Source organism: Schistosoma haematobium, chromosome ZW, assembly GCF_000699445.3.
Source record: "Schistosoma haematobium chromosome ZW, whole genome shotgun sequence".
NCBI classification, from domain to species: Eukaryota; Metazoa; Platyhelminthes; class Trematoda; order Strigeidida; family Schistosomatidae; genus Schistosoma; species Schistosoma haematobium.
In genome coordinates this window covers 51,550,186-51,573,731 of record NC_067195.1, presented here as the reverse complement: position 1 = coordinate 51,573,731, position 23,546 = coordinate 51,550,186, and the positions used below count along the sequence as shown (strand labels likewise).

General features: G+C 30.7%; 1 protein-coding gene across 1 annotated transcript in view; it reads left to right on the top strand.

The window, feature by feature from the left end:
- Window positions 1-23,546, top strand: part of MS3_00003829 (uncharacterized protein) — a 103,645-nt gene that overhangs the window by 47,612 nt on the left and 32,487 nt on the right. Inside the window, exons 3-6 of the mRNA XM_051211690.1 lie at window positions 5,327-5,397; window positions 10,932-11,077; window positions 15,547-15,650; window positions 21,162-21,286. Of these exons, the coding sequence (XP_051071778.1) occupies window positions 5,327-5,397; window positions 10,932-11,077; window positions 15,547-15,650; window positions 21,162-21,286 (446 nt within the window). The remainder of the gene's footprint in view (window positions 1-5,326; window positions 5,398-10,931; window positions 11,078-15,546; window positions 15,651-21,161; window positions 21,287-23,546) is intronic.

Genomic DNA, 23,546 nt, shown 5'->3' with positions numbered 1-23,546 from the left:
AAACCTTACGAATTATATATACCAGCTAAATATCGTAATAAATTAAAACGCCTACAGAATTGTTATTTTAAGTCAAACGACTTCACAGCAGTTGCACAAATAATAATTTTTAATCAAATCAAAGAGAAACATAGGTTAAAAGCTATTAATGAGGAGCTGTTAGCACTTAATACTAACTCGAAAGTACACAACTTAACTCTCTTTTTCAATAATCGCACTAAAGCAACTCGAAATGTTGATATACCGTGCATCCAGCATAATAGCACTTTTATATACGACTCTAAAACCATGGCCGACCTTTTCAGTAGTATATTCGCGAATGGTGTAGAAATCATAAGTGGCTCTGCTTCAAGAGTTATGTGCGTGACTAGCAACTCAATAAAATCTATCTCCTTCGCATGTATGAAAATTAATAAGGCTATAAATACCCTTAGGCTTTCGAAAGGTCATGGAGTAGACGGGATTTCATCCTTTCTCTACAAATATGGTGGTCCAGATATTCCACTTCTTCTTCTAAAGTTGTTTACTCTCTCTATGGAAACCGGTTCTTACCTTTACTGTTGGAAAACCGCATACATCATACCACGTTACAAATCTGGAGATAAGACTGACATGAACAATTATCGGCCAATAAATATTACTCCAGTTCTTTCTAAGATTATGGAAAAAATTATAAGTGATGAACTTTCCAACTATTTACTTTCTGGAAAATTTATCAATGATACTCAACATGGATTTCTTAAAAATCGTTCTTGCATGACATATCATTTTGGCTTCTTTAATTTAGTCTATTCTCTACGTAGCCAGGGATATCTAGTCTTAGTGCTATATCTGGACATTTCTAAAGCCTTTGACATGGTTAGCCACCAACTTCTTACAGGTAAACTCGCATCTTGTGGGGTTCGAAATCCTTTGCTTGCTTGGCTTGATTCCTTTCTCAGCAATCGACATCAAATAGTTAAAATTAACTCTTCATTGTCTAACGCTGTCCCTGTTAGAAGTGGTGTAATACAAGGTAGTGTCTTAGGTCCTTTGCTCTTTTTAGTGTTTATCAATGATATTTGTGAAAGTTTTTGTGTCAGTAAGCCCCTTCTATATGCAGATGATCTTAAAGTAGTAGATTCATTTTCTCCACATGAGCTGAAAAATATGCAAAATTGCATCAGCATGGAGCTTACAAAGGTAGCACAGTGGTGCTTAAAATGGCGACTGGAGCTTAATACGGCTAAATGTGGATGGATATGCTTCGGCGATACATCACTCAACCTAGACATTACCATAAATGAAGAAGTGTTATCTAGGTTTCATACAGTAGTAGACTTAGGACTTAGATATTCCCAAGACTTGTCGTTTATTGAACATAATAAAACAGACCTCTAAGTCTCAATGTCTAATAGGTTATATAACTCGAAATCTTTACAACAATGAGTCACGTATTCTAATGTACAAAGTTTGTGCTCGACCTCTTCTAGAATGTTGCACGTTTATTCTTAGCAGTGCGCTCATAAAGGATAAATTAAGGCTGGAATCAGTACAGAGACGATTTACACTTTGTATTCTTGGAGCTGATTGTACCTTAACTTATAATTCTAGATGTAATAAACTTGGGCTAGACCCTTTATGGAGGAGGAGACTCAAACTAAATCTTATCTTTTTCTTCAAACTACTTCATAAACTATCGTTTACATCCAATCACGCGATTCAATATACAGAAACTTCTCATTATGACATCCGTAATTCCTTGGCACTAGTGAAACAAACTCATTCTAAATCATCTCTTTATATGAATTACTTCACCTGTAAATTTTCTAGACTATGGAATAACCTACCACAATCTATCCGCACGATAAAATCACTCCCATTATTTGTTCGCTGCATCGATGCATACTGCTCCTCTGAAAATGCATTGAATGGTCTAGCGCTTTTAAGTGTATCTCATTCCACAAGTGATATTTTAGGAACTTTAAATGTTTAGCCATCTTTATTAGTGAATCCCCTAAGTAAAACCACCCACTTGCTGTCCATATGTTAATGCCGTCCCTAGCAAGTTTAACTAATTTGAATAACATAAACAGTATATCCCTGTGTCACACGACACACGCATTTAGGTAGATCTGATTCATATATTTTGGTAATTACTGCTTTGTTTTTCCGTGCTCTGTGTTTTAGTTTTAATTTCTTTAGTTGTAGATAATTATCATTAATTCGATCTGGCACACGAATTGACTTTAATTACTCCGTTAATAAATCAACAGGCTGTCCATTTAAGAAATACTAAAAATTCCCGGCTGATGCATTGGATCGCTGTAATATATGTACTACTTAAACAACTACTGAACTAGTATACTTAAAACTTTCTTTTATCACATGTTTTTTCTGCACGTCTCACGTTACTATTTATATCAAATTGATCATGCCTGTAAACTGGCGTGAGTTCTGTAATTATTATTTTCAGAATATAAATTATTATATTCTGTGGAATAATGAACATACACTGAAATTCCTTTAAATATTTACTTCTTACTCTCAAACTTATTCAATACATGAAAAGGTGTCGCTATTTCATCCATTATCATGATTATATAATTATTGAGTGATTTCACATGACTGTTTATTCTAAAAAAAGGTTAGAGTGATAAATAGATTTTTGTTTTCTAGAAGAAAAATCTTCAGATAATGAACGTCATTCTAATTTTATTCACTTGGTAGTTATTCCTTTTTTTTTCTACTATTTCTTTGATAAATCTTTTAACTACCATTTTGAAATAATAAAAATAAATGAAACTAGGTTATATATTTGTTATTGTCTTCATTATTGTTACTATTATTATTATTATTTCTATTATCTTGGGAATTTTCATTCAAAAGGAACAATTGTCTTTTTTTCAAAAACAGAGAAGAATATAAACAAATCAAATATAAAAACAATCAATGACAAGTAATTACAAAAAGAAAGTAAAATACGACTAGAAAAATAAAGTGAATTATAATCAAAAATTCTTATCTACTTGATCCATTAACTTTCCTCACTCATCATAATAACTATTACATTCGATCCAATCAAAATAATTTAGTGTTTATATATTATATTAATATTATTTAACTGAATGGAAAAGATCATTTATTTAGGGTTTCTTCCATAATTTACCTGTCTATTCATTTATTGATTTTATTTTTCTTGACGGTTAGTTATTTTAATTTTTTTAGAATAGTGATATACTTCTTTTAAGATATATATATATATAATGTATATGGCTAAACTATTTTATATTTTCTTCGGTTGGCAATGAATACTGACAAAAATCTTTTATACAAATCAATTTAGCCTATTGAATAAATCAATATATCTATCTTTATTTAGTTATTTGTTTATTTATTTATTTAAGTATTTGTTTACAGTAAATAATTTTTTTTTAAAAACGATGAGGGTTTGATTGAAAATCTACTTTATTAACATTTTGATGATACTTTTAACAGGTTATTTTCTAACAAGACAGGTCAAGGCACAAGTAACTATCTTGGCATTCCTGGTCATTCGGTAGATCATTTTGAGTGACTTATATTATGCTATCGTCATTTTCCAATAGGATTCCATTCCATCTCTTATAGCTATAGGGATTCGTGACTCTTATTTTCCTTCCTTTTACCGTATACAAATTAGCAAACGATTTCATTAATATTTTCATATCTCGTATTTGTCCGTTGTTTTACATCATCCGTTTATACTGAACACTATTTCATGATTTTTATACTTACCACATAATTTTATTAATGTTTTATGACTACTAATTTAAATTCTATTTATCCAAGTTTGACTTATCCCGCATATTGAACAATCGATTAGAACTTTTATGATTCTTATCACTACTTGTACACCTGTCTTCTCACAATCAATTTTTTTACCTGTTATCTGTAGTTATACTATCTATTTTATTGTAATCATTGGCATATAAACAACTTAAATAGGTTAAATGAGAAAATGACTGATTTCGATTATCACTTTTTATGATCAATATATATGTAGTCTTTTTTGAATAAATTTTTTAAAAAACGATAAATTCTGACAAATTATTATGGAAATAAAGCTTTCTGTCTCGAGAGAGTATTCAATCGTTGACTGGATCCAACTAAGTTTTGAACAATTTTTAATTATACGAATAAATCATTTTATTGTTATGTCAAGTTAAATTTATTCACTAGTAATTAAATCTTTCAGCTCATCTAATGAATTAGACTTATTATATCACTTAGAGAGAGAGAGAGAGAAAGACATAGACATACCATATACTGTACGTAATTTCAACCGCTACATTTTTCTTAGACAGTAGCATCTAAATGATTTTCTATCTGCGGTAGACAACTGACTAGTTATCATAATGTAATAATTTAAAGTATTGTAAATTATAAATAGATAGATAGATTTTAGGTACTACAGTGAAAGTTGAATTTTGTAGTTTATTGTTAGATGTTTCTTTTATATCATGTCAATAGATTGAAGAAAGATAATATCTATTGTTGTTTATCTTTATTCTTCGATGATTGATACTTAATCCTTAGTAATTCATATATATATATATATATATATATATATATATATATTATCACTTATTAAATCTTATTCAAATTTTAGTTTTTATTGCATTTAAGTAGAAACTTTATTTATCTAGGATTAAACATTAGAATGTTGTAATCGATATAGTTAAAACATTAATCATACATTATATTTAAAGATTTATGTATACATCTATCTGATATGAAATGAACTAGACAATTACAGACAATCTAATAAAAGAATTCAACCAATATTTCAATTTTTTCTCATCCCTTAGGACAAAAAAATTATATTTCCTTTTCTTCAAAAGATTACACAATAATAGATTGTTATTTATATGAGTTGGAAATTTCAAACAAGCTTAATTCAAATTGTTTTCAGAAGGGGTTTTGTGGAGATTTTAGAGATTTCACTGGTTGAAATCATGAGTCAATTGAAGCTAAACCACCATGAAAAACCTGGAAGTAGTTAATTAACAATATCCAACAGCATATACCGAAAATGATTATAATTCTGAACATTTTGTGCGTACAAATACATGTATATTCTCATTCATAATAAGTTCAATTAAATTAAGATAGGGGATAAACTTGTTGTTACAAGATTACTTTTGTGTTTTTAAATTATTTTCTATGGTTTTATTAATAATCATTAATATCATTATTGTCATAATTGTTGTCGAATTAAAATACATCAGTGGTTTTACTGATTTTCTCTGATATCGATTCTTTTATTTATTAATATAATATTTGATTTCGTTAACCCTTTTTTTAGTTCGTGAATTACTTAGCAGTGGAGTCTGTCCAGATGTAGCCAACGAGGATGGATTAACAGCATTACATCAGGTAATCTATTTATAAGTTGAACATTATAGAAAGATTAGTCAACAATATATTTCTTATTGATTAACATATTACTAAAGGGATTATCAATTATAAGTTGATTGTTTATCAACCAAACCAATTGTGATTTTATTTATCTAACAGTCTACCCCCAACTAATACTTATTAATACTAAGATAATACGGCTTAAAATTAAATCCTAGCTACTAAATACTGTGCATTACATCATATTCCTGGTAATCTATGTTGAAACGACTGTAATAAAGTGACGGGTTTATGCTTTATACTTTATTTCGGTAGTCTACATCAATGTGTTGCACTTGTGAATCTGTCGATAAATATACTACAACAGTGACCTAATTTTTGCTAGTACAAATGTGTAAAATCCAATTAAATTATATTGATTATTCTCATATTTCAGATTATATAACATTCATTTTAAATTGCTGTGAGTTTATCATCAAAGTTCACCAATCTACAAACTTCTACTTTATTTCCGATCATTGAAATGAGTCTTATTTACATTTATTATACTAGAAAAACTTAATAACTAAAACAACTCTTTTGTAATAGGTATTCAGTTTATTAGTTATTAGTTGGAACAACATCTGTCTACTTAGTTTCTCATACAAATAGAAATATCACTTATTTGATAGAAAGTGTCCGTTATGTATATACAGAATGGTAGTGGGGACAGGGTGAATTGTAACTATCAAACCATTCTATTCGATCTTGTTTTTTTTAAAAAGTATTTTGCTAAAATTAAATTATAAACACCCATTTTTCTGAAATTATTCGTTATCAGTGTTGTGAAATTGGCACAACCACGAATTATGTTTAATAATGTATAAATTGAGGAAGTACTGTTAAGTATTGGAAAATCGAACCTGATTATATTTCCTGTTTACTAAAATTAGAAGATAACCGGAAAAGTAAACATATATTCTAGTGTAGATACATACAGAAACACTTACAGACACCATTACCCTAAAATTTATAGTGCGTAATATTTCCTCTGTTACTGTCACCGAATAATTCTGTGTAAAGCCATCATAATTATTTATCATAATATTCGACTTTATCACCTTCATCTATTAACGAAAATAACTGAGAAAAACAATTCAGAGTTTGAACTGACTCAATTTTAGTTATATTTTGTTTTATTCATAAATCGAAATGTTTGCATATGATTGTTTTTTAACCCAGTTTAGTTAAAAGTACTATTTTGAGTACTCTTATATATGATATTTTTATGCTATTATATAACCTCTTAGATTTATAGTATTTTAAGGAGTATTTTTCATGATTATATATTATGATTAGTAGTAGTTGAGAGGTAAAAAGTATAAGAAAATCAGAGTCTTACGTCGTTTAGCCCGTCATTTATCACCTGATAAAATCGTTAGTCAAAATACCAACGTATGTAACCTTGGCCTTGTGTCAAAGCAATGACGCGTTAACCAGCACAAGCAGCCTAGAGTCAACTTTGAGTTATTGTTGGTTCTTCTTGTTCTGCTATGCCCGTTGAGTCAAGAACGCAATCATAGATTCTACTGTATGAATCATGTATCTAAGACATAAACAGTTTATATACGAGCAAACTAGACCGCATCACACCATGAAATAGAAAAATGACAATTACACAAGATCAAGCCAAAAGTGATTGTGTGTCTGAGAGACTGCAATAAATAAATCGGCAATAAGTTAAGAATGGTAAAACGTATCGCAATAGCCAGTAAGCCAAATAAAAGAATACGAATATATATATATATATATATATATATATATATATATATATTGTTACTTAATATTTGTCCAATAAGGCTATATGTAATAGTAGCTCATAAATAATCCCTAGCAGTTACCATTCATTTGTTGTTTGTTAGGATACAACACAGAGGAAAGGAAAAAATAGAACCTGTTTATGCGCATGAAACATGATATTTGTTGTTTGATCAGTGCAATAAATAGGTGAATTGAGGTCGTTAAACAACAGTTCCTCATATATCAATCCCTCTCTGTTTTAAAGTACTTTTCGTGTGCATCAATGAATATATTTTATGTTTGTTTCCAATATCCAAATATTAATACATATGAATAGTTTATCATTACTGAATTCAGTGTCAGTCAATTCGTTTTTTTTCTTTTTGAATAAACGAACAACTGATTTTTCTCTATCTAGGTCTATATTTCAGAAAAATATTTCAACTTAGATTCCATACAAAACGTCCAATTGCGTTTCATTGAAATTCAGAACATGTAGCTAGCTATCATGAAGATATGTTTATGACAAGACGTTAATATTTAATAAATCCAGAAATAATACACAGTATTCTGTATTATTTAATCTATCGATTTTTGATTTAAAGTTTACAGAAAAAAATACCAAAAGTGCAGAATCTGACAATTAAAAAAAAGTGTACTTTCAAAATGAATAAATTTCTAAAACACAAAATTAGTACGTATAATACATAAATTTAAAAGGAATAAAATGATTTGTGAACAGTAAACATATGTGGCTAACTTTGATAACATAATACATTGATTTGAGTAGGAAACAAGTAATGTTTATATCTATGTTATTGTAGTTAAAAGTACCACAGTAATTCGATAACTTACGCGGAAAAATAATTAAAGTTAGACAAATTGAATGTAATGGCATAAGAAATATGAATCAGATATTTTACATTCTTTAAAAGATCTTGATATTTAGCATTCTGTGTCATATGTTGTGGGACGTAAAAGCTTTCTTTTCAGTGAATAAACAGTATACTTGATTTTCTGTATAGTAACCAAGTTTCAGTCATTTTTCAAAATCATGTTTGACATACTTTTTTCCTTCATTGTTGTTCTGATTACTAAAAACTCCTGCTTTATTCAAATATAAGATTTCATATATTCACCAATATTAAATTCTATGGCAAAAAATTAGACATTTAGTGCATTGTTTTTCTTTTGATTTGCATAAGACGCCAGTATATAATGATAATTACTTTCAAAGCGACATAATTCTAAAAAGAGAAAAACAATATCGCATTTCAGTTTGATAACCAAAGAAACTTATTGTGTTTTCGAAAAAAAAAACCAAAGACAGGTTAGAGAAGGCAATTTTTTCAGTAATATCATTAACTAAGCCTGCACAATTAGAATAAAGAGTGGTATTGGGTCATAAGTTACACGAGAATACCAAATATCGAAATGAGGTTATGCAATGCTATAACGGCTAATGAAAATAATGTTGAGATACAAAAAGTTGAATAATGATAGATAACTGTTCACTTGATGAATGTTATGAACTGAATAATAGTAGTTAATAAATGATTATAGCAAAACTAGAATATCATCACTATAATAGATTACTGAGTATGGAAGATAGGCAGAGAAGTTAAGACCACAGTAGGATGAGTGATTGAAAATAGTACATTTGTACAAATAAGTTAGTCTTCAATTGGTCGGTTTCTAAAGCTTCTGTTTTAAGTATGTTTAAAGTAACACAACTTCCTTTTTCATATTTTTAAATAATTCATTGTCCAATGCCAATTTATTTTTTAACAGACTGCCATTTACATATATTATGTCAGTAAAAATGTGACTTAATAGCCTTAGTAAGCAATATCATTGGAAAGAAAATTCCCTTTTCTGAATTGATTTTAATTCTACACAGATGAGATCTATAGCGTTATCGTGACATTTTTACTAATTGTCTATAGACTAATGAAGTTTAATGAATTCGGAAGATGTAATTAGACATAGGTTAGACAGTATCATAGATGATAGTACCAGTTGCGTAATGAATAAACAAGTGATTGTTGGATTCCAATCTAAATAGAAGCAGTTCAGCCTGGTAGGTAGTTTTATTCAAGCGATAAGTCTCGAAAAAGATAAAAGTCACTCCCTAAATCTCACTTTTGTCCCCTTGTTTACTCAGAAATCTTACACAGTTTGCCATTCCTGAATGATGTACAATTGTTTCTCACTCAATTTATCAAACGTTTTCCACAACTACACTGCATATTATGAAAATAGAAAATACTCATTAGAAAAGAAATATTGTCACGAAATATCTCTACTTTATATTAATTTATCCGCCCCTTTTTTAGATTTTTCGCTTGTCATTATTTCTACCTATTAGTTCAAGATAATTAATTTGATCAAAAAAACTATAGTTTAAATTATTGTTTTATCATGTGAAGAATTCTCTTCTAAACAAATAATAATAGAAAAGTCCTTGAATGTGCTTGATGTGAATATTGATCAGTATCGAATGAAAGCATTAAAGAAACGAAATATGATATATAATCTCTTTTGTTTAATTGCACTGACCTAGTAACTCCTAAGACATTCTGAAAATAAAATATAGTTTTTGAAAAATGTTTCAAGCCACAGGAATTCAAATAATGTTTACTATCATTAGGGTCTACCTGATATCTTTTGTTGTTATGGCTTAAATTTAAATGAAGCTGTAGACGATTATTCAGAGTAAATATTGTAGTGAACATTATTCAACAAGATTCAAACAGCCAATTATTGAACTAAGTACTTAAGTGGTTGATGCAATGACGTTTGAAGCGAACGGTACTGGGTTCGAGTCCTGTTATGAACATGAAAGCTGAAATTCAAGGTCATCCAGTTGATGGGTCCCGGACAGGATAAAACACGCATCCTGGATTCTACTGCTAGGCACTAGTAATATCTGCTTACATTACTTGTTACTTAAGGCAATATCGAAGCAATCTGCACTGGATAAAGATTTGTTGAAAAAAAAACACTGATTAATCACAATCCTAAACATCAGTCTGAAGATTCAGACAAACAATACAAGTGAACATAATTCACTTAAAACAAAATCTGCATCCAAATATCAATAAATCACTACAGATAGATATCATAAATATTTTGTAGTTCAATCGAAATGAAATAAGTCTAATGATTTACGCAATTATATCAAATTATCGCTAGATTTATGATGGTTCTTGAATTAAAACATGTTTGTAATCAATCTTATAATCAAAATATAATCACATATCTCTATTATTTCGCCATATATATATATATATATATATATATATAATGAATTCGTTTTGTTCCCTCAGCTGTATTGTTTGGTTGTGGAGCTCTCATCGTTCATCTGAACGACATCATCAGTACAAACTTCAGGTAGAAGTTTCATTATCACAAAAGGTTTAATATATTCTATTAATAATTAGTTTGTTAATATTTCGAGCTTATTCTGAGTTAAATACATAAATGCTTTAATAATGAAACCAATAGGTATTATGTTGACAAAAACGTTATCGCATATAAAACATTTTACTGTGGTAGATAAAAAGTCATTTAATTCGATATATATATGATGATAATCAATATGATTTATGCTTCAATAATTGAGATAAGTATTACCTTCCGTTTATTTGTTTTTACGAAAAGTTTAGAAACAACTTTTATTTAAACATTACGAAAACAAATAAAATAGATTTTCTAGTTACTTTATTAACTTTTATGTTCTTTCGTTTAAAAAAAACAAAAAAATTTTTCAGTGTTGTATTGATAACAATTTGGAAATGTGTCGGTTACTTCTTCGATATGGAGCAAATCCTAATTCTCGTGACACAGAACTGTGGACTCCATTACATGCGTCAGCTACATGTCATCATACAGAGATGTGTAAAATTCTAATTGATCAGTAAGTTAAAGTTATATTTTGGTTTAATTTTTTTTACGATTTGAATAATTTATGAAGTGGGACGGAAAGGTTTCATGGAGTTAGGTTAAAGCCTTTTGGTTAGATGCACTGAGCAAAATTGTCGTCTTGATTTAAGTGAAGGAAAAAAATCGAGAGAATTATCTTTAATAAATTAATCAACATGAAATGATCTGCATGCCTGAATGTATAACGTGCAAATTATCTTACGTCATTTATGATATTTGCATCACTCCCAGTGTAGCTGAATTTCACCATTCAATACTTCCAACCAGAACACATTCCAAAGCATATTACAAAAAAATGATCATATTTCCACTGAGATTTTGATGGAGATTGGCTTATTTCAGTTAAGAAGATACGAAATCATTGAAGTTTCCTACCTAAGTCACAAATCGTTTCCATTATCTCACTTCTATCTGTTAGGTTACGAATAATAGAAAGGTAATTTACCAAACTTATAAGATAGAAAAGAAGTAATTATACAATCAACACTTTATCTTCAGCGATCCTTCAGCTGATATCGACAGTTGATTGGAATATATCTTCGTCGGTATAACCTTGCTGATTTGTTATCCTACACAGTTACAAAAATTAATCATAAGAAGTATTATGTCTTGAGACGCTAAGCAACATCACGTGATATAATACTTAAACAAAATTCGGATTACTGATTGGTTTGCCGATATCGCTATAAGAACCAGTGACCTAGGCATCAATTGACAGAGTAACCAATTAACAACAACCAAGACCTTTATGCTTGTTGTCTTCAAACTCCTAATCCATTTCTCAATCAGAAAATGCAAATTAGAAGTAAACTATTTCTCTATGGTATTCAATATAACCATAACTCAAAACCCATACTTGGAAAGCCTGATCGTATAAGAAACCGTGTTACAAAAAGTCATATCATAAATGGTAGGGAGCGTAGCAAACAGTAAATTAATGATAATTAAAAAATATTAATGCACATAAAAATGGTCAATAATTCCAGTGAACTCCTGCAGTTATCTTGATTATATATATATATATTTATATATATATATATGGACAATAAGAATGAATACTGATTATGTGAATCCATTAACTTCTTTCCAAATATTCGTTTTTTACTCAGTAACTAATAAGTAAACTAACACAAATTATAAAATATCTGGTCATGTGTTCGATGAAAATGAAAGCCATTTATTTTACTTTTTATGATACTGAAGTTTGATTGGTTGATTAATGAAGAGGAAAAAAAGAAACAAATTGAAAATAAAATAATTTTTTATTTGATAAATATTTATATCAATAGTTGAAATCATGAGTTCCATGGAAAAGCTGGAAGCACTGGACGGCCGTTTCATCCTAGTATGGGACTCCTCACCAGTGCGCACCCATGAACCCCCACCGCGAGATTCGAACCCAGGACCTATCAGTCTCGCGTGCGAGCGCCTAACCATTAGACAACTGAGCCGACATCCAACGGTGTTAATGTCTAACCTCAACCAATCCACAAAATTGCGCCACCGTACACCATTTTCTTCAGTGAGTTACTATCTCACAACAGACCTGATTGAACTCTAGTGGTCACAGCTTCTCACTAGAACTCCAGGAAATGCCTCTTGGAGTCAGTCACTGGTGAGCAGATGATTATTATCAGTAGGGGTTTTGTGGAATCTCGCGGGGTCAGGGTCTTGGATGCACACTGGTGGAGAGTCCCATACTAGGATGAGACGGCCGTCCAGTGCTTCCAGGTTTTCCATGGTGGTCTATCTTCAATTAACTCATGAGTTCAACTATTAAAATTACTTAAATCTCCACAAGACCCCTTCTGAAACAATTTATATTTTTGTTAAGTTTTAGTAGAAAAAAAAAGAACACTAGATCAAATAGAAAAGAAAACAGATTGATAGTATTTGACAAATTTTTTAAAAATAAAATGTTAATATAAACCGAATACATTAGAAGAGATTAATAGAAATGTATTATCATCAATATTGTGAACCAATAATATTAAATAATATTCTTAAGAAGTGCTTCATTGAATGTATTTGATCCATAGTGACTTTGTTCCCAGATTTAACTTTGTTCTTTTTTTGGTGAGTGAATAGTATCATTAGTATACACTTGGAAAGGTGAGATTGATGTTGGATTAAATGAATATTATATAAATGAAGATAGTTGTTATGAAACTACAGAAGTAGAATTCGTGTTAGTTCACATTCATCAACAAAGTGTACCTGAAATCTTGCGGAAACTGATAGTCTTAAATGTGTTAAATCAGCATATCCTAAATTCATAGTTTAAGGTGTTGCTATGAACAAGAACACAGGTGAAGACGGCCGATTTACTATTTCAACACAATCATTACAGAGTTTTTTGGTAAAGTGTAAAAACTATACACTGAATACCTTTTTTGCAAATTTCCATCATTCGTTTTTCCCATTATGTATGATTCTCCCAATTTACAATTCCTTTCTAGTTCCGTTTCTGTTCTCTTCAGTTCGATTTTCTTAGACTTCTGCTGCAAGATTTTTTGCTTATTTATGTTTCGTACTACTTAAGTTGACAGATATAAGTGTGATACACCCCTATATTATTTAGTTATCTAAATAACCACAGAACGTCATAGATAAGGTGTAACTGAAGGTTCGTTACTTAAATCTTGAGTTAGATTAAATTAAATCAATTATTTTCTTCTTTCAATATAGAATACGATTATTAGAATTCCCGCACTAATGTGAAATACTTTTCTGACCTTCGAACAAATTATCGACTTATTATTTTGTAAAATGTACTTATGATCATTTTTTTTGTAACTGTGATAACAGAATAAAAGTACTATGGGACAGAAATTAGATAGAGAAATAAAAAATAATGTTGGCAATTAGCTAATTTTTGTTTTATACAAGTAAATATACTTACATTTTTATACTTAATTACATTTTCATAAATAAATACATTTTAGTACAAAACAATAAAATACACATATATATGTAAAATATAAAATTCTGAAAAAAACAAAAACGGATCAAACTATTTTTATATTCCGTTTTTTTCTTTTTTTTTTTCCCTTTGGACAATTTTTTTGCAATTCTTTTCTTGAAAATAAAAAAAATTTTTTTTTCTAAAAATATTCTAACTTTGTCAATATTTTCAATGAAATTTATTAATATTTCCAAGTGTAATATTAATGATTATCAATGATCCATTGATGAATGTGAAGTGGTAATTTGTTGTTTAGTATACTCGACTTTCAATCGATCGATTACAAATTCCAATTGTAATTCGTTTATTTTAGCTTGGACAGCAATACCGCTCATAACAAAAATTGTGTAGTTCACTTGATATTGTTTTACTTGAATCTTCCCATTGACGTTTTTGGACTGAAATTGATCAGTCACTATCCATCTTTGCTTATAATGCTTGTAAATTAAGGCAATATCGAGGCATACGCACAATATGCACATATGCCAATAAGAGACTGATCAATTTCAGTCCAAAAACATCAATGGGAAGATTCAAGTAAAACATCAAGTGAATTAAACTTCAACCCATTGCACAAGCAAGTGGCTATCAGGACTCAGTAGCTAAGTGGATAACGCGATGGCGTTTGAAGCGAACGGTACTGAGTTCGAGTCCCAGAGTGAACATCAACTCTGAGATGCAGGTACATCCAGCTGACGAGTCCCAAACAGGACGAAACGCGCGTCCTGGATTCCACTGCTAGCCACTATCCATCTTTGCTTAAAAATTGTGTAGCTTTAAATTGAGTTAATAAACTTTTTACTTGGTAAATTAGCAGCAAAAGGATAATAATAATAATATGGAGTAATACCTTACTAAGTCATACCATGTACCATTGGTGAAATTCTTAGCCTGTGATACCGGTTAGCTAGTAATATTTTATGTAAACCAATAATTTATTTAAATTTTTATCATCTGTATTGGTGTTAGTTATTCAAAATTCCTTAAAGAAGATATGAATCTGTTGTTTGATTACATTCTATCATCAATAATTTTCCTTCTGGTACACAGTAAACACATTAAGTTGCCAACATCATGATCCTATAAATATGACGATAGTATACGTTTACAGATAAGCATGACTGATTGAGGAAAAGTGAAAATGTAAACCACTGGATGTTACCTCAGTGGTCTGAAGGTTAAACGATCCCTAGTAAGCCTGAATATAATAGGTACGGTGGTATGTACTTCTACTAAGGAACTCTGACGAAACAGCTGTTCAGTACTTCTTGATTTTCAATGATCGTCTAAATAAAGCCAGTCAGTGATATAAAACTTCCAATCGAATTTAGTAATTTTACTTGAGTTAGTATTCAAAGTGTTCTTGATGGTTGTCATTTGTTTGTTTATCTTGAAAAATTAAAGAAGATCGATCTAATGATAAATACCGATTTAACTCCTAATATATTTCATTTTATGTTTTTAATCATTTTCTGTAGCGGTGCAGATCTACTAGCTATGAATGTTGATGGTAATATGCCTTATGAATGTTGTATGCCTGGACCAACACTGAATTTAGTAGAAACCGAAATGGATAAAAGAGGTTAGTTTTTTATTGACCGGAAATTCATAAATCGTTTACGTCACAAATCGATACTGACTGAGATACCATTGAATAATGTAGAATATTAAACATTGTGTAACTACATAGTAGTATACGTTCATGATCATGTCATGGACCTCATTTTTCCAGGCAGTAATTCTTCAGATTATTAATTTGGAATCCACGGATCCAAACTTTTAATCTCATTTAATTCACGATAAAACGCAACAATCATGTAGTGCCTTTAGTGTTCAACTTCCTTACTCTATATATAAATGAACCCTGCTAGTCAGAGATTAGTCTCTAAAGCAGTCACTACTGAGCCAACAATTATAATTTACTATAAATCCTTTGTGGTAATTGATTTGATTCATACTATTCTTCACAAACTCTGTATCCAATAAGAAATTTGTACTAATAATATTATGTCATCCCTTTCATTTCCCGATTTCGCTGTATGTTCCTTAAGAATTAATTTTCCTATGCTTTATTTTTCACTCACATAAACGTTTTATCAACTCTAATTATTTCTCACCTCGTTATGTTGATATGATATTAGTAAACTTGAACTAATAGACATCTATGCCAAGTTCTTTATTCTATAAGAATAACCAATAATTCTTGGATTTTAATAGTACTTCAGCCATCTTCCGCTCATGATGTGAATTTGTCTGATCATTACAATATCTCTATATTAAGATCTTAGATAAATAAATAAAGAATATTGTTTTCCAATAAGTTCTCATCAGCTTTCGATGTTTTAAGTCCAAATTAATTTTCCAAACATGATAATTAAGTCTAAAACAAATTCATATTTTCAAATTTTAGCGTGACCGCGGCGCCCAAGGGAAAACTGCTTAAAGTTGATCACACACGACCTTTTTATGAGTAATTTTTGTATTAGCTCTTAATTCTTGAGACCTTAGCGCCGGAGATGGATATCCGTGAGATAAGGCGAGGTGTGCACTTTTGTGGTCGACTTTTACTAATCCCACTCCTCCTTGTGGGAAGGCAGCATCGCTGTCATGCTGGTTGTTTAAAGAAAACACCTAACTGCTGTCAAACCTCTTTACAGTCAGCAGCACGACTTCGCCTTCGGACCTTGGGTTGGTTGCTTTTAGTCTTACCGCTCTTCAAACGACCTGTCTGGCATGGTAGGACCTTGAGGAACGGTTTTTCCAGCCAGTATAGCTTAGTTGCTTCATTACGATAGGCAAGCCCGACCACCACGTCAAGGTAGCAACAACGGTCTGTGATTGAAAAGCATACCTCAGAAGTACATAAATCTTGTAAAGGCTCTTTACTCGAACACTACTAATCGAGTCAGAGCTTATGGCGAACTGTCATCGATTACCACAACGTGCAATACTGACTAGTGTTGGGGATGGTTGGAAGACAGTTAGGGGCGGCCAAACCAAAACGTGGCATCAGTGCTTGAAGACACTAACTTCTAGTCTGTGCCATGTTGGTAGATGCAGACTACTTGGTTGGGTTCCGCGTGACTATTTTAACCAGTGGTTGGAGACTCTGAGTGATATGGCTCAGAATCGATCACAGTGGCGAAGGTGTATACACTCTCTTTCTTACCTTAAACTATGACATTAAATTCGCTTCATATCTTTTTTTCTACGAACTAATTCTTTCTGCCTGTACCATATCCTTATATGCAATCTTTCTCTTATATATTACCACCACTGACTTAACTATTTCTATGAATCCGTTGTTCATCTTGTTGTGCTAATGAGGTGTGGCAACTTGGACCGATGAATATATGTGGCTGGTCCTACGTTGTAGCTGACTGACTGAATGTTTGCACTTTGTGATTACTTGAACCTGTCCTTCACTAAAAGTAAATAAATAATTTTGAATCGTAACCTATTGTTTTAAATTTATCTTACTCGTCTAGAAGAAAAATACAGTTCCGATTATTTATCAATCATTAATGACTATTTTTTAAGTAATAAAATCTATGTACCGTCTACTGGTCTACTTGAATTGACTACACTTAAATCATAAGCTCTACTTCCGTTAACAATGTACATTATTGGTCACTATAAAGATAGTATTTTATTTTTTGTCATTCAACTATCATCCCACTAAAAACCAGATAGATTGACAAATGAGTACTTACTTATACATAAAGTGTATAAAATATTAAATTTTACGGATGAAATTATCTCCATCATTAATTTATCTTGCTATCAAATAAATCTTGGTCATCGATAAGGTGTTCCTAATCAGTCAATATGACAAATGTAAACTATGGCTATGTGATCCGATTCAAACTAAAAAACCCATCCTAATTTTGTTTCTTCAAATCAAATAATTCTATACGATAATTCATCTGTAATTGTTTTTTCAATAATGTCAAACAATTGCAAAATGTCAGATGGCTTTTGTGGATATTATAGTAATTTCAATTGTTAAGATCATGAGTCAGTTGAAGCTAGACCACCATGGAAAACCTGAAAGCACTAGATGGCCATTTCTTCCTGACCTGGGACTCTTCAACGGTGCGCATCCACTATCCAGCTCACGGGATTCGAACCCAGAATATTCGAACTCGTGCACGAACACCCAAACTCTGGACCACTGAGCCGGCATCTGATGATGTTAATGTTTCGCTCGAAAGACCGAGAGTCTTGGGTTCGAATCCTCAGAGGGGGAACATGGATGAGCACTGCTGAGGAGTTCTATACTAAAACGAAACGGTCATCCAGTGCTTCCAGGGTTTCTGTGGTTTTCTAGCTTTAATTGACTCATGAATTCAACTATTAAATTACTACAATCACCATAAAGTTCTGGTGAGAAGTAGTGACCAGTGGAGTTCAACCAGGTCTGTTGTGAGATAGTAACTCACTGAAGACAGTGGTGGATATGTCGCTCAATTTCGTGGATTAGTTGAAGTTAGGCATCAACACAGTTGGATATTAAGCATTGATATTGTAAAATGGCTTGTTTTAGCTCACTTAGTACAAACTTTCAAGCGTTTTCGTGTTTATTTACCTATTCTATGACTATACTGATTTGCTAAGAATGTAGTTCATATAGCACATCCTTTTCAATACCTTCTGTTAGATAGATGGAATACGTAATTAGAAATTGAAGAAAAACTGTCTAGCTATGTGTTTTCAGGTAAACTAGGCTACATCAAATAACTTGTTAATAAGAGAACAGAAAATGTAAATTTTAGCTCAATCGATTAAACAAACCTGACATCTTAATAAACAGATAGATAAAAGGTAATATGAGTTTTCCGTGTCTTTGTGTGTGTGGAGTTGCAAGTATGCTGGCTTTTAATTGATTAAATGTTTAGTATTTTGTTTCACGTACTTCATATGTTTGGCTGATTATGTGAGCATATACACACATCATATAATCCACCTTTCTATTTGCTTAACGTGTACACACATTCATACCTTCAAACTTCTAGATATTTATTCATAAATAACTGAATTTATGTGTCTGATGGCTTAATTAAAACACTCAACTGAAAAACGCTAATTTGTATCGATGATTATTGTTAATCGATTTCGTCGATTTTATTGAAAATGAACCATTTTAGATTAAATTTCATAAAAACAGAATGTTGATACAGTTTAGACGGTAGTCATATGCGACGAAATTCAATACCGAAATGATTATTTTCTGATTCGTGTACACATCTATACCAGTTAGGAAACTTATACTGTATTATAGTAGACACTTTCGATTTAACCCATGAAGTGATTTTTTGAGGACTGATTGAAACCATAATACACTAAACAATCGTTCCCCTCTGATTTGAAACTATTCGGAAAAAATGCACCAAAAATTCAACCAAGAGTTTAACTTTAAAACTCTTAGAGAGCTCCTTGCAATTGAACCACTAACTTGAAATCACTAGTCTGCATCTCCAACTTCAATCGGTTCACAGTAAAACGCGACATAATTAAATTTTAACAGTCACAACCAATTATTAAAGTTGGAAAACTGCGGGTCACTGAATTTTAAACATGCGATCTCAATGTAAGGTATTTGAGGCGAAACCTGAAGGTCTCAGGTCTTATTTCTGATGGTGACATGGGTTAGCATATCTGAAAAGAACTAAGACCAACCATGTGACTGTCAGTGGCTTCCCAAATGATATCATTTGGTAATGAAAACCGGCCATAAATTACATCTGTCTTCATAACCTCTTGAATAAAACTATTTTGAACTAATGCCAAAAATTTGATTTCCCGATTTGGCTGCACAGATCATCAATGAGTTTCAGACTCAGAGGTACAAGAATTTTCTATGTTTCAGGAACATTTAGTACGTGAACCGCGTTCATGAAAGTTGGTTATTTTCCAAAGATTCAATGAAATATGGATTGTTTCAAAAATTTAATTAGAAAATGGAACTATTTAAGATGAAATAAACAGAGATACTGATGCTGTTAAATTATTGGTACTTTCGAAACATTGTTAGAATGTCGAAGGTATGATACTAAATGTAAATGTAAGATAAACTAATGAATAATGTCATAAAATAGAAATAGATGAAGTATTTATAAATTATACTTTATAAAAGTGTCGCAAGTTTTCATTCTGACTACAGGAGTAATAAAACAAAAAAGGAGTCAACGCTATTAAGCTTATAAGTTATCAATACCAAGGTTAGACTTGATAGTTTCAAATAAATCGAACATTGGGTTGAAAATTATATATCTACTCTGAAGAAGTGGCTTACATTAAGTGACGAAACACTAGAAGTGCAATTTTTCTACTCATTGGAAAATAACAAAAAAAATACTATCCGGCCTAGTTATAAAACAATTTTGTGGTGATTAATTCTTTAGTGTGCTTTTACTGTTTTATTCACGTCTTCTCGGAGCCTTCAACTAGGTAGTTGTTCATCATAATTAGTGTATACCTGTTTTAATCTATTATAACCGCATAATTACAGACTACACGGTTTAGTAAGTAAAAATATGTCATATGAATAATCTAAATTCATTTGAAACAACTACAGATCAGGTTAAAAGGTTAGGTTTCATGATTTAAAAGGTAAGTCATTGTGTATAATATTGTGAATATGTGAATCTACTCAATTTATACAAGATAACCATAATTAAAATTAGATGATAAAATAAAACGATATTAGACGGTATTCGAAAATGTGGATAATCTGAGTTTTCTCAGTAGTTTGAAAGTATTATGCTCATGACTGTCGAAGTCTGTCAAGAATGCTCATCTCTGAAGAGTCTTTGAACTGGATGAGACAGGTGTTCAGTGATCTCTGATTTTCTATGCTTCTTCAGCTGGAGTCAGTCTGTGGCACAAATCTACCTTCAAGATATATGTCTTCATAAAAGCACCTAATTCATATACATGTTTTTGCAGCTCTGTTATCAGTAAAGTGATATCTCATGGAAATGAATCTTGTAAACATGTTACCTTTCCAAAATATCCTTTATATCGAAAAACAACAAAAAAGGGGATAAAAATAAAGATTTTGATAATATGTGTATTTCTCTTGTTCTAAAAGGCATAACACAAGAAGAAATAGACGATTGGCATCGGGTGCCAGAATGTGAAATGCTTGCAGATATGGAAGCCTTATACAAAGCTGGTGCAGACCTTGATCGACTAGATGCACAAGGAGCATCTATGGTGAGTAAAGCTAAGTGGCCTTACTTTAATTATTTTATATGGAGATGAGTTGATTTTTAGTTAAATTATCATTATCTTTTATAAACGGAAGAATGGGTTTATAATGTACTGACATAAAGTGGCTGATCTATATCAGTTTGCAGTTCTTATATATCACATATTCAGAACCTAAGAAACACTATTCTTCAATTGAAAGAATGAAATAATTTTAATTATCTGAATATTCCTACACTTCAGTGACCGAGTGACCAATCAAATCAAAAGCATTTTAATGATTTTACTGGTATTGGAATTCTTCACTGCAGATATGGTACAAAAAATAAAAACCATCATTTTACGGTTAATCGATCCAGACAAACACATTTATTTCTATTACAACATCGAAGCTAATAAAGAACTGTAAACTACTACTTAAAACTACTGAGTTATTCATGAATGATTCATATTTCTAACTTCAATGAATTCAAGATATTATTTTTATCATTGATTAAAAGCTCTATGAAATACTTACTATTCAATTAGTTCATTGAAATAAATTCTACTTACCAGTTAAATCAATTAATATGAACTTGTGATAAATTACTTCATACATTCTGTTTGCTAATTAGATTTTACCTTTGAGTTATTTGTTCCCAGTTAGGTTACTTGTGTATAATTGTCGTAGACTATTTTCAAAATAGAAAATCATGACTGTACAAAGGATAAAATATCAGTAACTTTATTATTGTGTTCACAAATATACAAATCATATTCATATCACCCTCTATAATGAATGAGAACACAGGCGGAGACAAAGTGAATACAACACTACAGAATATCTTAGTAAAATCTGTGAACCATACAGTAAATACGTCATTTGCAAAATGTCCACAAATTGTCTCAAACTTTATCGTTCCTTCATTTCTATACCAATCACTCACTGTTCTCGTTCTCTTCTCTCAGATTTTCTCAACCTTCTGCCACCAAACATTTCACTTTCGACTGATGATATATACTATTTACATCTATGGATATCAGTAGCACACACCACACCTCCAGTATAAAATAAGACATCAAGTCACTATCATATGTTTTTTTTCTTTCCTCTGTAATTCACTCACCAGTCACATTATCATTAAGTTTTTAATTTAAAAAAAGGAAATTATCCAAATTCAATAACCTAAGCTTTAACTGGATTTCCGCTTTGTAGTTAAAAAAAGATGAACTGAACAGATTTATTATGATTTGAATATCTTGACTGATTAATCATTATTTAAGTAATTGCTAGGTTTAATAATACTAATGATAAGCTATATCTCATCTCAATTAACATATTACCTATATTCATATGAAGATTATCTTAAAAATGTACTAATATTTTATGTTTCAGTAGTATTTATTATAGTACGATATCATTATTGTTTAATTACGTATATTCAGGAACGGTTTACACACTTCTCTTCTTATCTCTCAACAATAAGAGATATTTATAAATATAAACTAAAAACAATAATACCGATTCCATGGTATACCGTATATCACAGATAAAAATTATTTTAATCATGAAGTGATAATAACTATTCTTAATCCTGAAATTTAATTTAACCAATTATACTGATCTCTTTACTTAGTGTTTTATGATTTATGCTTTACAAATTCCCACATATGACTTTAAAATTATTGATTTTCTTCATTTTCAATTCCAAACGTTATGGTCCCAGTTTGTTACTATATATGTACATTAGATAAAGCGTTATAAAGTCTATGTATTTACCCTAATGTCTATAAATGCTTATTCACTCATAGCATATCTTGGCAAAAATGTAGAAATTCTGAGTAAAACAGACATCACTTAGTTGTTTCCATAGACTCAGAAGTACACCAAATTCTTTAGTTAAAGTTATATGAACAAAAATCTAAAGTATAAGACTTAGATTCATCATAATGGTTGCTACATACGAAAAGAACGTCTAATGACAACAAAGTTTGTTAAAATTTGGATGTCAGTATTATTTAGTGTCAGTGTATATGAAGGTTCAAATAAACCTTTCCGACTGAAGAGTAAACTAAGGTATTCATATGTTTTAGAGTAAGATTAACAGTGACACCAAACATCAATAAAAATATTTGAAGAATTTTATATACATATAATGAGGGCTTTAATAGATTCATTTTGTTTTGTTATTGTCATAGTGTGCAATCCGGTTATGTTAGTTTACATTCATTCAAGAGCCTTTCCGATTTATCTAAATGACGTTAAAATATTTGGATATGGACAAAT